A 14,543-nucleotide genomic window follows, 5' to 3' on the forward strand; every position below is an offset into this window, starting at 1 on the left:
ACAGTGCGTTTCATCAGAATTTCGCTGGAAAGTTTGGCTGACAGGTTCTTTGGTCTTATAGCAGATAACTCTTATAGCTAGTGCAGCATCATTAGCGGGCTTTCTTAGTCCATCCGTGTCTTTTCCGGCAGACACAGTACTACTTAGGTAGACTATTGTCATCAATATAGAATGTTGAGGCAGTTGACCACAAAAAAGATAGGGGTGAGAAGGCTGCTTTAGAAATCTATAGAATTTGATAGGCTATATGTGAGATAGGTGACATGATAGTCTTGCATTTGTGGGTACTCTGTAGAGGTGATATTCAACACCACAGGAGATACCCAGGTTGCCATGCCAATACATGAAGCTTTGCCAATACACACAGACCCTTGCATGGAATTCTACAGTGAAAGATAGAAAGGTAATCAAATCTATACTAGCAGCAGTTTTGACACACTTGGTGATGTTATACCATTCCAATAGGACTGTCATTTCTCTGCTGACAGACTTCCTCTGACAGGCTTGGCACAAGTCAACTCACTGCTTCCTTTTCAAACTGCAGATGTCACTCCACAACACCAGTCATGCCCAATATCAACACAAGCTGAACAACTGCCACACACACTGATACCTGAAATTTGAAATATTGTTACTGTTGTGTTTGTCCATCCGGATAGGACACGAGCATGCGTCTGTCCTGAGTTATTACTATGCAGTTCAATCTCTGAGACAACACAAGCACCAGACTAGACAAGACAGGTGTCTGGAAACATGCTTAATAACATGACAGCACGGACAGCCACCTGGAGACACACAATGACTGGGAGAAGACAAACTTATCATCATGCATTATGCTAAATGGATTTGTTAGCTCAAAGTGAAATGTCCATATTGCACCTGAAAGAACAACAGTTATACATGTTTTCAGAGGTTTTGCTTTACTCTACAGATTGGTCAAACATTCAAACGTGCACAGCTTCTTTTCACTAAAATGAATTCTGAACAGCTGTTGAGCTATGATGCGATTTCACCTGTCTTGTTTCATAACAGCTCTTTTCAAGGTTTATCCAATCATATGCTTTAAAGATATAGCCAATTGCATTTGGACTGTGGCAGGAATATTGACTTTTTCCTCCTGACTTTGGAGCAGTCCCACTTGCTTTTAAGGGTTACTGTATTGATGTTCGGTTGATGATTTTAAGGGTACGACACATTAAAAACACAATTTCACCCAAATATTTATGTTTTGTTTGAACCCAGGCAGGGAACGACAAAATAATCTTGATGATCTCTGTGGACCAGAACGTTCACTAATTCTCTGGAAGCGAGTTGTTAGGTATTCAAGGCATCACTTCAACATGGATGCAGAGGTCAGATGTAGGTAGTGAAGTATTCAAAAATGTCTGTCATTAAATGGTCCCTACTTGGTTTTCAGTGATTTGGCCTCCAAGGTTTCATTCACAGGCTCCTCTAGAAAGGCCATCAATGACTGTCAACAGCATTGACAGAAAGCCACAATTATCCTCAGAGGGCAATTATGTCTGACAACAATGGTACAATTTACATGTGCTTTCAGGTAACTAAGTAGACTTGTTTTGTGGGTGCTTAATTGCTGCAGTTGGCAGGTTTCTCTCAAGCCTTTAATTGACCAATGACAAATATCATACCAGTCAGCAAAAGACTAGTCAGCGAAAGACTTCCAATTAGTAATTCATGAGGGTTGATGGGGAGGTGTCCAGGGGCCTGGGGGAGTTTTCCTACTACCCAGGGCTCAGGGATAAATATTCATCTATGGTCAGAGGAGAGACAAGGAGGCCCTGAAACTACTGGAGAAAAACAACATTCCAGGAATAATCCCAGGAAAGATCCAACTTTGTTTAATGTGATGACTTATTACGGTTAAGTGACTTATGCTCACAGACTTATCATGTCTGTGAAGCATGCACTACCTTACCTTCCAGTGTCAGCACCAGACACCACAACAGATGATGAATCCCAAACATAAATCCTCCTTCACTGCTGACTATCCCAGTGACACATACAGTAAAAGTCATCCCAGTTGCTCACACCCTGGCTGGCCAACATGTCCCAGCAAATGTCTTCTTAGCTAATCACTTTGGCTTCAGAACATTGACTCTCTGATGTATGGGTGGAAAGTATGTTGGTTTATGTGCTTGACTTTGCACTGAAGCCAAATGAGAATGGGAGTCTTTGACTCCTCTGAACCCTATCACAGCTTAAGTGACTTTTAAGTGGATTTATGTAAGACATCCCCCTGCCATCGTCAGTCACTTTCTCCCCTCTCAGAATCATACGGAAACCCCTGCTAAGACTAATTATTTCAAAGGGAAAATGTCTCCATGTCTCTTGGTTGGATTAGAGGTATTTTGCCTTAGAGTGCTTGTGGCAAAAAATCATATGATAAACCTGTTCAAAGTGAATCCCTTTTTCAAACACGTTGATTTGTGCTTGAAATGTATGCTATGGTTTTGCAAGTTAGATTGTGGTTGAATTTACATAAATTCATATGTTTATTTGTGTCTACAGTTTCTGTGGGTGTGTGCATGAGGGAGTGTAAAATATAGAGAAATGTACAGAACAGCAGTCAGCAATGAAACACCCCAATTCTAGTGGGAGTTCATTAATTCAGAGTAAAAGGGACTTGATGAATGGCTGGTCTGTTTCTGTATGTTAATTACCCTTTATTTTCAACCTAATTAGAATCAGCAACACATTTGTAGTCTGTTGCACTGTGTGAAAATACTTTCCTTGATTTAGCTAATCCCTGACCCGCTGTAACATTTGCTTGATCAAATCCCTTTTTATCCACAGCAGCAAATGCAACACGTAATATCACTCAAGGTTTAGATGTAAAGGCTAAAACAGTATGACGCTAACGAAATACTAATTTCCCCCAAAACGTCACTTCTCAGAAGGTCAGGGAATAGCTTAATGGATTCAGAGTTTTTGAAAACATCCGCTGAAACCTCCAGATATAGTTCCTCGTTGGGGAGGGAGATGCAGAGAGCAAGGTGCCGGGACCTCAGGGTTGGTCTATCTGCGAGGAGCCTAAGACAGCCGAGGAGCCCGAGGCAGCGGATTGGGCTGGCTGTCCATTTTTCACCAGAGACCCGGTCCTGACTGATCCGCTAACAATTGCATCAAAAGCATGGGGGGGAAATCAGCCACGTCACAGCAGGGGCTAGCTACTGAGAGAGATCCGTCACCACGCTGGCCCCTGGGCACCAGTAGGTCTCTCTCTCCGTGTCTTGTCCTTTCTCTGTCTCTCCCTCTCTCTCCATTATTCCTCTCCCTCTCTTCCCTCCTCCCTCCTGATGAGGCTGCCTGTCGGGGGCAGACTGAGCCCTGCTGGAGCTGGTATCAAAGCCTTCCTCCCCTGGTGTGACATTCACAGCATTTCAATTGAGCCATCAATCTGTCAAGCCTCACTGGTGCTGAGCCAGAAACCAGTGTATAGGGAGAGAGGAGAAGAAGAATGGAAGAAATATATATTTTCCCTTTTTACCACCTCTCCTCTCGGTAGTTAGGGTCTATCGAGTGCAATATGTCCCAAACAAAATGGGAAATGGGAGAGCCAGTCAGCGCCAGCTGAGACGAGTCATTTTCAGTCTTGATTTTTATCCTCATTTCCTCATCTACTGCTGGGTTTTCCTGTGATGACAAAAGTTGTTGATTAATTACACTTCTTTTTTTCTGTCTTTCTCTTTCCGTCTTGCTCTCTTCCTGTATTTCTTGCCCTCTCTCTTCATCTCTGTCTCCATCTCTCTCTCTCTCTCTCTTACCCCCCCCCCCCCTCCTCTCCCCTTCTCCGTGTTGTCTAATTTCCGTTTCTTATTTCCTAACTCCTTCTATGTGTGTGTGTTTTCCCTGCTCTTCCTGGGTGGTGTCAGACCAAGCTCCTGTAAGGAGGAGATAAAGCCGTCCAGCCGGGCAGGGCCACAGCTGTCCCCGTCTGACTTCCTGGACAAGCTCATGGGTAGAACGTCTGGCTATGACGCCCGCATCCGTCCCAACTTCAAAGGTACTGTACATCAGAGCAGAACCCTGCTTCTCTGTAAAATATCCCAGACAGAGCACTTACGAATATATACAGAGACTTTCTCCAACGTCTGAAAATGTGTTGCTGCAAAATGGGTGAAATTGAAGAGCTGATACCTGCCACGTGGTTTGAATGAGCAAAATTGAGAAATAAGTTAAGGTTGACTTCTATAGGATGCAGGGATGTGGACTAATTTGTCCCAAATCACTGATATCTTTCGTTGATCTTTTTACAGGGGAACCTGTAAATGTCTCCTGCAATATATTTATTAACAGCTTTGGGTCCATCACCGAGACAACAATGGTAAGACATTTCTGAAGAAAATTAACTATTTTTTACTAATACCCATCCAGGAATTAGAAAGTAGCTGAATGTCATTTAAGCATGATAATTGAATGCCCTTCCTGAAAAAGATCAAGATTAGGCACCTTTTAATTTTCAACTTCTCATCGCTCTGATAGCGATCTTATCAGAAAAATATGCAATATCTTTCTCGATCGTGTGCATCTCAGTGATTTAAAAAAGAGCCGTCCAAACTCTCCCTGTTCAGCCTGCTGGTCCATGGCTAATACAGTTCTTTGTTAATACTCGGTGTCAAACCTCCCAACGTTTCTGGGGCACATCAGACCAACCTTCCGACTATAGGGTCAGTGATGCACTAATAATGAACTGTCCGCTCCGCAATTAAAATAAAACATTGAGAAAAATTGATGAAACGAGGAGAGAGAGGGGAAGGGAAGGATCCTTCACAGACTTGTGGTTTGGTCAGCAGAAAGTTATGATGACCTGGTGTAAAGGTTGTTGAGTCCCAGAAGCCCAGTGTTTCAGTCAGGGCATTTGGGCGAGAGACAGGTCATTACTGATGTGACATATAGAAAGGAGAGAGACAGACCTTCAGTTAATAACGGTATACTTGTGAAACTTCAGGTGAGCATGTTAATATACCCTGAAATGAACTTGGGCATGATCATTTGAGTGCTTATCATCCATCTCATTAGTTCCTGCACTAAAAATACTCCATTTAATCGCAGGTGATTATTCCCATCAGGGTTCTCACTGAGCAGATCACAAACTGATTTAGCTAATTAAAGGTGCGAGGCCAGGCAGCAGCGTCATCATATGATCACCCAAGCATGAACATGAGGACGTATGACGCATGCCATACTGTCGGTCCTTCTACAGGACTACAGGCTCAATGTGTTCCTACGGCAAAAGTGGAATGACCCCCGACTGGCATATAGCGAATACCCCGATGACTCTTTGGACCTGGACCCCTCCATGTTGGACTCCATCTGGAAGCCTGACCTCTTCTTCGCCAACGAGAAAGGGGCCAACTTCCATGAGGTCACCACTGACAATAAACTGCTGAGGATCTTCAGAGATGGCAGTGTGCTATATAGTATAAGGTGAGCAGTTCATGATAAAACTGGTATCTCACACAAATCCATGGCTATTTTTGGAGGCCGTAAATCAACTAAAACGATAAACCCCATGGTATTGATGACCTTAGGCTAATTTAAAAGAAATACACAAGTTAGTTTGCAAAGACTTTGAAGTGTCTCTAGGACTAAGACTAAATGATTGCAGTTGAAGAACTTAGAGGCTTCATTCATTACAGTGCAGTTGTGGGCGATGTTCGGAGCCGAAAGTGTGTGCGCTAACACAACACTAGAGAATGGCTGTCTGCGAGTAGTGCTTGTTGCTTTCGTCTCTCCACTGGGCAATGCATTACAGCAGGTAATTACACAGCGCTCTCTTACCCAAACTCCCTAATAGCGGCTGCTCTTCCACACGGCTCCTTGAAGGCTTAATGCGTCGGCGTGGCAATAAATAAAAGGAGGGATGTGTTCGCCAATTAGTTTGCTATTACGGAAGAGTCGTGCAATCAATTGGCACCGTAACTTACTTCGTGCTTTGAAAACTACTTTTGTGATAAAGGAAAAATGCCATTTAGGTCACATTTGATGTTTATCATGGGTGTACACTATAAAAACGCCTGCCAAGAAAGATTGTGTCATGTTTAAATTTAGCGGAATTCCCTTTAGTAGCCTGAAGCTCTGCATCTGTCGTTTTTGCGTCTGACTTCAGACCTACATTGTAATTCTGCTCACTCTATCCATCCCCCTGCTTACCTTCACTACCTATATGTGCCCTTTTCTCTCTCTGCATGTCTATCTCAGGCTGACTCTTATCCTGTCCTGCCCTATGGACTTGAAGAATTTCCCAATGGACATTCAGACCTGTACCATGCAGCTTGAAAGCTGTGAGTCCTTTATTTTCCTCCCTACCATTCCTCTTTTCATTGCTTCCCTTTCCATTTTCACACTCTGGATTATTATGACATATTCTTTGAGACAGAGTCAAATTAATTCACCATCATTTCTTATGTAGCCTAATAATTTTTCTAACGCATTCTTAGTTTTCATTAATGAGATGAAGATTGTGCTTTCTGACATTGCACTGTGCAGTTAATTGTGTGGTAACCCAGAGGAACAAATTAAAAGTGTAGCTTTCAGCCACAAATGTTTCTGAAGGCTAATTGAATTCATGTGCAGCAGATCTAAATTGTAAATCAATTCATAAAAAAGAACTTGAGTAAAGTCCCTGGCAAATCTTGTGGATAACGTGTCCTACCTATGTTGATCGAAGCTAAGGTAAGGGAAAATATAACAAAAGTCCATTCAACACCCCCTTGCCCTTGTTACAGATAGTATCTGCCCTCATGAAACCAATTTCTCATATATCAATAATGAAACTTTCATTTTGTGTTCTTATATTACATGACCCACCTCTATAGCTTTTTGGTGGCTTAATTCCACCGCAGTGAGAAAAAAGTACCAAAGTCATAGCAAATGAGCACAGTGAAGCGAAAAATTCATCTTCAGTCCATCTTCAGTCCAAGATACTGTATCTAAAACACCTGAATAAGGCAAGCTGTGTAGTGGTATCTTGATCCGCTTCCTCTCTCCGTCTCAATAACGGAGGCATCTCTTGTTTTTTCCTTTGCAATTAATGTTTTCAGTTTGATGCATTGACATACGTAAAATATTTCGTTGGGTGGCAATCCTTGCACATGCATGTTTCCCTCGATGCTCAGGTACTGGAGGGCTAAGAAACAGGGGAATGTCATCCCAGCAGTGTAGGGCGGGCGGACGGGCAAGGTGGGTTTTAATACCTGTCAGCACCATTAGCGGAGACCTAATCATTTCTGATTAAGGGGGGGGGGGGGGCATCCTCAGCCGTGCTCTAACACGGCTAGCCAGTTCAGATTTTGACAAGTGTTAGTACACCCCCCAAGGGTGTCATCACCTTGGCTGACGAGGACACTGTGAGGACACTCAGGTTTTACAACCACACACTGTGCCAACACTGCCCCCCACCCCACTATTCACAGAGGAAGGGTTGTGTGTGTGTGTGTGTGTGTGTGAGAGAGAGCGAGAAACGGGGTAGGGATGAATAAAAGAGATGGTATGGTGTGTGTGGTGTGCGTGTGGACTGTGCAGGGGAGGGGGTTGCGAGGAAATAAATATATTTGGGATCCTAACATGAAAGTTAAGACCAGGGCTGTTTGCTGGCCTATCATGCCCTGGGCTCATGTAGATAAAAATAGCCCTATCTATAAGATTATGCCTTATTGTGGCACATCAAAGTCCTATATGTGCAGTTTATCCTTCTTCAAATTTGACTCTAAGCTGTCATGTGTTCTTATGACCCAAATCAGAATCATGAAATAGAAATAAATAGCTTCCGTTGGACAGTAAGTCTGTGTGACGCAAGTCCAGGGTTCAGCACAGACACTAATCTATAGCCTGCGCTTTTAATAATATCAAGACAGCATCCTAGAACATCTCAAACACAAACCATTTCCTCAGCTTTGTCACCTAGTCAACACATTCACTGCCCGCATCACACCTCGCCTTTTTAACTTCACACATTGAATCATTCATTCGATTGTTGACGAATGAATGCTTTGTTGCTCAGCAAAACAATCTTTTCACCACCTTATGAAAACATTGCCGTTTCCCTCGCTCATGAGAGAACGATGTGTGAATGACATGGAACTCTCCTCAGGAGTGAGATAAGTGTGTTTTAGTGGTCTTTGCTTTCATTGAGTGGAGCAAACAGAGGGATAATATCTTGAATAATTGATATATTTGTAATGCGGGCCCCAAGGGGACCCGATAGACATCCATATTATTCAGATGTGTCAAGAGTTTCCAAGGCATTATTGCATGCCGCATGCATTTTTTATGCACCTGTGATATGGAACCTTTGAGGAGAAACCAGCACTCTAAAGGTATATGTGTGTATGTGGACGAGGTATGTGTGTCGTGTATTTGTGCAAGGGTAATTATAGTCACCTGACATGATCTGAGTGGTCACACATAGCTATGGTCAGGTGATGTGTGAGCTTTCCCAGAACCTCGCCAAACCAACAAGGTCTGTAAATATTTAGAGGTGCAAACACATGTTAGGAGGAGTGTGAGGGCAACCTTGCATCCATTAAGCCATCAGCTCGATGTGTGTGCTAACATCACCCGCTGACGTGGATGAATGGGCCTCACGTGCGCCCTTGTGGTCGACCTTCAAACCTCCGTTCTGTCACTTGGGAAACTGTGGCGTGTGACCTTTTTAATGACAAACACTCAGCGCCCGGGGTGGGAGGATTGGAGGAGGGAGGGGCTGGCAGCTGGACTGAGGGATGTCACCTTATCTTTCATGCCCCCAACATCCCCCACCACCACCACCACCTTTCTCTTTCCTTCAATGCAAATGTCTATGCTGTTGCATCTATTTCTCACTCTCTTTTTTATCTCTCTCTCCCTCGATCTCATACCAAAGTTGGGTATACCATGAATGACTTGTTCTTTGAGTGGATGAGTGACGGGCCGGCCGTGCAAGTGGCTGAGGACCTGACTCTCCCCCAGTTTGTGTTGAAGGAGGAGAAGGACCTGGGCTACTGCACCAAGCATTATAACACAGGTAGGACCACCCACTGTCCTCAGTACGCCCATCACACGACCTTCCTGCTGTGGCTTTAAATCTAGTATCTGCCCATCTGGCCACACTGTTGAGTTAGTCTACTTGGTAGTGGTTGGAGGTGATTACTGAACTCCAAACCATTCTTTCCAACCTTTCCAAAAGGAGTTTCTGAAGCTCATTTGGCTCTTTTGCTGACCATATTCTGTTGTGTAACTGCAGGGAAGTTCACCTGCATCGAGGTCAAGTTCCACCTGGAGCGTCAGATGGGCTACTACCTGATCCAGATGTACATCCCCTCCCTCCTCATCGTCATCCTCTCCTGGGTCTCTTTCTGGATCAACATGGATGCTGCGCCCGCCCGGGTGGGCCTGGGGATCACCACGGTGCTCACCATGACGACCCAGAGCTCAGGCTCCAGAGCCTCGCTGCCTAAGGTACCCAGCGAGACGCTTCGGCTCAGCTCGTACAGCCAGGGAGCCGTCACAGTGCAGCACTACTTTCTCATGGGTTTTTACATTGTATTAAACTTAGCACACGCTACGTAAGCACATCTATAGCGACATACAAATAGCGACACTAGCCACAGATCAGTATTGGTCTGTTCCAGATTGATACTGTCGCCTTAGCTACACGTGTTGGCCCATACTATCCCCTTAACTAATTGTGTAGGAGCAGATTGGAATGGGGAAGTCAGAATGCTAGAAATGATTGAGGTTTGACACCTAAGTAGAGAGGGAAGGAGAGACACTGAGAAGGACATGCCTGCAGAAAAGGCGACACTTGGCAGATTCTTCGATCCACCCAAGGGCCACTTACATTTCAGTGAGTGCACACAGATGATAGCCTGCAAACAAGCAGTGAGTTCCAGCACGTGTCATGTGACCATCCCCCAGCTGATGTTCCTGACATGTTGTGACACATCCTCTCTGTGTGGACGCTGCTGAGCAGGGCTTTCCCTGGCTCTTGACTCTGACCTCTCCCCAGGCTGTGTGTCAAGCTCTTGTGTCATGGTGACTCATTAGATTATTCCGGGCCATTCCGTGGAATGTGGGTCAATAAAATCCCAGGCTGAGGGATGACCAGAGCATTATCGGTTCTGCCCCCACCTCTTGCCTCATTGATTGGCAAAGGATGAGCAGGTGACCTTGCGTATCCTCTCGTACAGGTGTCCTACGTGAAGGCCATTGACATCTGGATGGCGGTGTGTCTACTGTTCGTGTTTGCTGCTCTGCTGGAGTACGCAGCGGTCAACTTTGTGTCGCGGCAACACAAGGAGTTCATCAGGCTGAGGAAGAAACAACGACGGCAGAGAATAGTGAGTGGAAACACACAAACACACACACTCTCTAGCAGACACACACAGGTGTGCTGACACAGTTACCAGACACACACACAGGCGCTGCTGTCTCCTCGCATAACACTGACTTCTGCCTCTTTTTGTTGTGGGTTGCTGTACCGTATATTAAGGTACTCACAACAGCACCACACTACATCTGGCTGTCACATCACATGAGGGAGATGAGCTTGTTTCCATGGTGAGCACTGACCTGCACAGAACCGCTCCCCTGTCATTCCTTTCTACGGCTGGTCGACAGAACAACAACCTGCCCACCAACTTGACATTGCCGAAGAACGTGGCAAGTAACTGAGACTATAGAGCAGAACCACTATACAAGAAGGTCACTGTGAGACAGCGATAGCATCCAAAACACGAGGGCAGCTGGTTTTAACGACCATCTCCTACTATTTATTCTATTTCACTTCATTTCTGTTGCAGCACAAATTTGGGATTTTTCCAGTCAATTTACCTTTACTGAGTCAAACAACCAATCCACCGTGTTGCCAGTTGTGGACAGTAATGCAAGACAACAGATGTGAAACTTCTGTGAAACAGAGAATTTGCTCTGAAAAGCAAGAAAGGCTCAAAACATCGTATTTTATGGTGCTCAGATAGCTGGGCAGCTTCCCAGACTTGAAGAAGAGCTCTATAACTGTTCAAGCAGTAATCATGTACATGTACTGGACTGTCTGCTTGCCCTGGATCAATACCAGGGCTGAAGAGAAGGCTCTGTGGGAGTGAGGAAGAACTTCACATCGACCTCCCTCTCTTCCTTCTCCTCCTCTTCACATCATTTGCACTGTTACTCCCAGTGAGTTTTGCAAGCGAACTGTCCATCTGGGATGAATTGATGTCTGGCCTTGTGCTGAGAGAGATGTTGACAGGGCGATGCTGTGCACCTAACACCACCAACCAGCCAGGTTGAATCGATATTTCCCTCTCAGGTCTTCAGCTCGGCTGAAGAGGAAACAGAGGAGAGCATTCTGACCCTGGCTGTAAGCAGACATGTTCTTTATGAGTGCTGAGCACTGCGGAGCTGTTCAAACTGAAAAGCACACATGGATGTTTTTTAAAAACCAAATGCTACATTTTGGAGGATATTCTTCACACAGTCTTCAAAGCTAACTCCCCTGGCTACAGCCGTGAATGATGAATTACATCACTTCCAAAACGTGCATGCATCAGTGCCTCTCCAACTTAAAGGCTAAATAGCATGGCTTCTTTTCCGTTTAGTCATGCACTGCCATATTTTATGAATTTGATGTCCACATCTCTCATTACTATTTGTGGCTCAGTGCAGGTACTGAATTTGAACGAAGCATGGAACACACATTGCTTTCAGTAAAAACAAACATGAAAAGCAGATTAGTACTAAGAGAAATCTTATTTTTAAGAAGCCAAGGCAGCTTCTTTTCACAAGAGCCTTGCGAGTATAAAACCTCAGTAAAAAACACATTCTGTATCAATATCTTGAACCAACCGACCATAAAAACAAGGGGAAATCACTCATCTAGATATGCAGATAACCGGATGGCTTTGATAGCAACACTTTTAAGTTATTTTTCCCCCAACTTCTCTACTTTCTCTTTCAACGGAGGTCTTTGCCAGTATGCCGGGAAGTGTTGAGTCATTGGGGAAAGTGACCGACATGCCTGGTAACAACGGGACTGTGATGCAGCACTGCAGCGCCTGTGCCAGGGTAAAACTCACCCGTCACCCCTGTCACCCCAGACCCTCAAACCCAATGTGTCCTGCGACCCCCAAGCCGAATCTTCCCTCACTCCCCAGTTTTGTGAACCTGCTCGTCGAGTTAACTTGCTTTTCTCTCCTCTTTGACCTCTCTCCCTCCACCATCCCACCCGTCTCTCCTTTATCCATGTGTCAAGGGTTGTCCTGGGGTTGATTTAAAGTGAAGTGCCCCTCTGTGTTTTCAGCTCCAGATGTATACTTGTCCTCCCCTGTCATCACTTTGAGAACAAACGTGTTTCACCTTCAATGTCTCGTCAGAGTGCCAACTGTTTTTTTCTTCCAAGGAAGTCCTTTCAGAGTGTTGGCATGTACTTATCACAGGATTTAGACAACGCTGTCCTTGCTGATTTCTAAATGGGTGATGTACTTTTTTCTAAACAATACATTTAGCCCACAGCTTTTGGCTAACACATGACACCACCCTTCACATTTAAAACTAAAAACACATCCTCACCACACTCCCCGGAACACTGCATTACGGGACATTTCATGACTCACTCCCACAACAAATCACAAAGTACGTAACAACTGAAGCTAGCTTACAGGGGCCATGACAGCAGAGCAGAGAGGCTGAGTACCTATTATCTTTGGTGAAACGCATCATTAGACTTCAGCACATGATGCACTGTATCGTTTAGGTAGAAGTAGAGGAGATAATTAAGCAGTGCAAGAAGAGCTACAACTCTTCATCCCTCTGTTGTAAGGTACAATTTGTCATCGAGCCCACAGAGAAACGGTGAGTTTCCAGAATGTTCTACTGTCAGCCTGGGAGCAGGAGAAGCCAGGGATACAACTTTTAATGGAAGGAGGGAACTTGAATTTAGACTTGAAATGGCTGGTAGATTGCCATGATCTGACTAGGTCCTACTCTGAGGTTAGACTGACCAGAAAGACCAGAATGACTTTGATCACAAATACATCACATGCTACAGGGTTCAGCCTCTTACAAAGTTAACACAGGTGAGACACAGACCACAGGCCTCTTGACAGGAAAGGGTAGTCTCCAATCACTGCTCCCTGACAAGTCCACCAGCCAAAGATGAGACGTGAAGTTAGGCGGAGTACCAGAGAGCTGCCAGGGTCAAAGAGAGAAAGAGACAAGAGGTCAATTCACTCAGAGCTCTCACCCAGACTACTAATCACCCAATTTAGATCCCACATCTCCACTTTCCCTGCCAAAGCGCATCTCTCAAGGTGTCAGAGGACTGTCAGAGTTAAGCTACATGTCGATTAATATTCTCTAGAAAGAGAGGGAATAGGGTCTTTTACTCAGTGGGAAGCAGTGCCCTGCCATCCATCACATGCTGAGGCCCATTGTGAGTTTTTTGTTCAGACCCTGACTTTTGCTGAGCAATTTTGAGAGATTCCTAATTCGGTAAGTTTGGAGAGAGAAAATGTGTGTGTCCTTATCGAAAAGACATGGAGGTTAATTTTTCAAAGTCTGGTAATTCAACTTTCCCTTTTGATTCTAAAACAGCAGCTTCACTGCTGCCTCTTCTGTCTGAGAAGTCTCTGCAGTAGGCTCACACAAACCCGATCTTAAATGGATCCAAATAGGATTAAACCTATTGACCTAAAATATCCATCCCGACAGCAGAACAAAGCTGTTTGGAAACAAACGTCCAGGCATATCCCAAGTCAAATGATCAAGCATGCTTAGTGTCCTTCCACTTCTGGAGACGTCACACTCTCCCCGTCTCCACCTTCCCCCTCTTGTTCAACTACACCCCATTTGCCTGCATTTGGAAATCACCCACTGAGGAGAGCTGACCTATGAGCTCATCCAGTTTGACAGCAAGAGGCCAATCTGTTTTCCAATGTGTTTCGTTCCACAGGAAGAGGAACTGGTGAGGGAGAGCCGTGGGTTTTACTTCGGGGGTTATGGCCTGGGTCACTGCCTGCAGACCAAGGATGGCACCACCGTGGAGGGCACCTCGGTCTTTGCCCCCCCGCCACGAGTGGCCACCGTACACGACAGCGAGGCGCTCCGCAAACGCTTTGTGGACCGGGCCAAGCGCATCGATACTATATCACGAGCTGTCTTCCCCCTGAGTTTCCTCATATTCAACATCTTCTACTGGGTCACATACAAAGTGCTGCGACATGAGGACATCCATGCAAACTTGTAATTGGCTCTCTCGTCTCCAGATACCCTCCTTCTCAATGTTTCTTGACACGTTTCATTAGCATTTCTTAGAACCAAAACTGCCTGTCAGAGCTACATTGCAAGTGAGGATTTTTGAGGAGGTGTGATCTGCTGCGACATTGTTGTTGATGCTATAGCCTACACTACGTGCTCAGGTGCGTTTTCAGAATCGCAGAGAGAAAGAGAAAAAGAGGGAAGGGGGGGGGGGGCAGAGTGAACAAATGTTATGTTGATTCGGACTGATGTTAGTTTTTTGTTTGTTGTTGGGTTCTCTTCATCTTTCT

General features: G+C 45.0%; 1 protein-coding gene across 2 annotated transcripts in view; it reads left to right on the forward strand.

Annotated features, from left to right (window-relative positions):
* Positions 1-14,242, forward strand: part of glra4a (glycine receptor, alpha 4a) — a 28,129-nt gene extending 13,887 nt beyond the window's left edge. The window contains exons 2-10 of one of the 2 annotated variants that reach the window (XM_084699086.1): positions 3,894-4,024; positions 4,278-4,345; positions 5,225-5,448; positions 6,223-6,305; positions 8,885-9,025; positions 9,245-9,459; positions 10,191-10,340; positions 11,962-12,063; positions 13,949-14,242. In XM_084699086.1, coding sequence (XP_084555212.1) covers positions 3,894-4,024; positions 4,278-4,345; positions 5,225-5,448; positions 6,223-6,305; positions 8,885-9,025; positions 9,245-9,459; positions 10,191-10,340; positions 11,962-12,063; positions 13,949-14,242 — 1,408 coding nt within the window. The remainder of the gene's footprint in view (positions 1-3,893; positions 4,025-4,277; positions 4,346-5,224; positions 5,449-6,222; positions 6,306-8,884; positions 9,026-9,244; positions 9,460-10,190; positions 10,341-11,961; positions 12,064-13,948) is intronic. The other variant, XM_084699087.1, reaches the window with a different exon arrangement.
* Positions 14,243-14,543: the final 301 nt, after the last annotated feature.

Source organism: Hypomesus nipponensis, chromosome 1 (genome assembly GCF_054491055.1).
Source record: "Hypomesus nipponensis isolate SF chromosome 1, ASM5449105v1, whole genome shotgun sequence".
Classification (NCBI taxonomy): Eukaryota; Metazoa; Chordata; class Actinopteri; order Osmeriformes; family Osmeridae; genus Hypomesus; species Hypomesus nipponensis.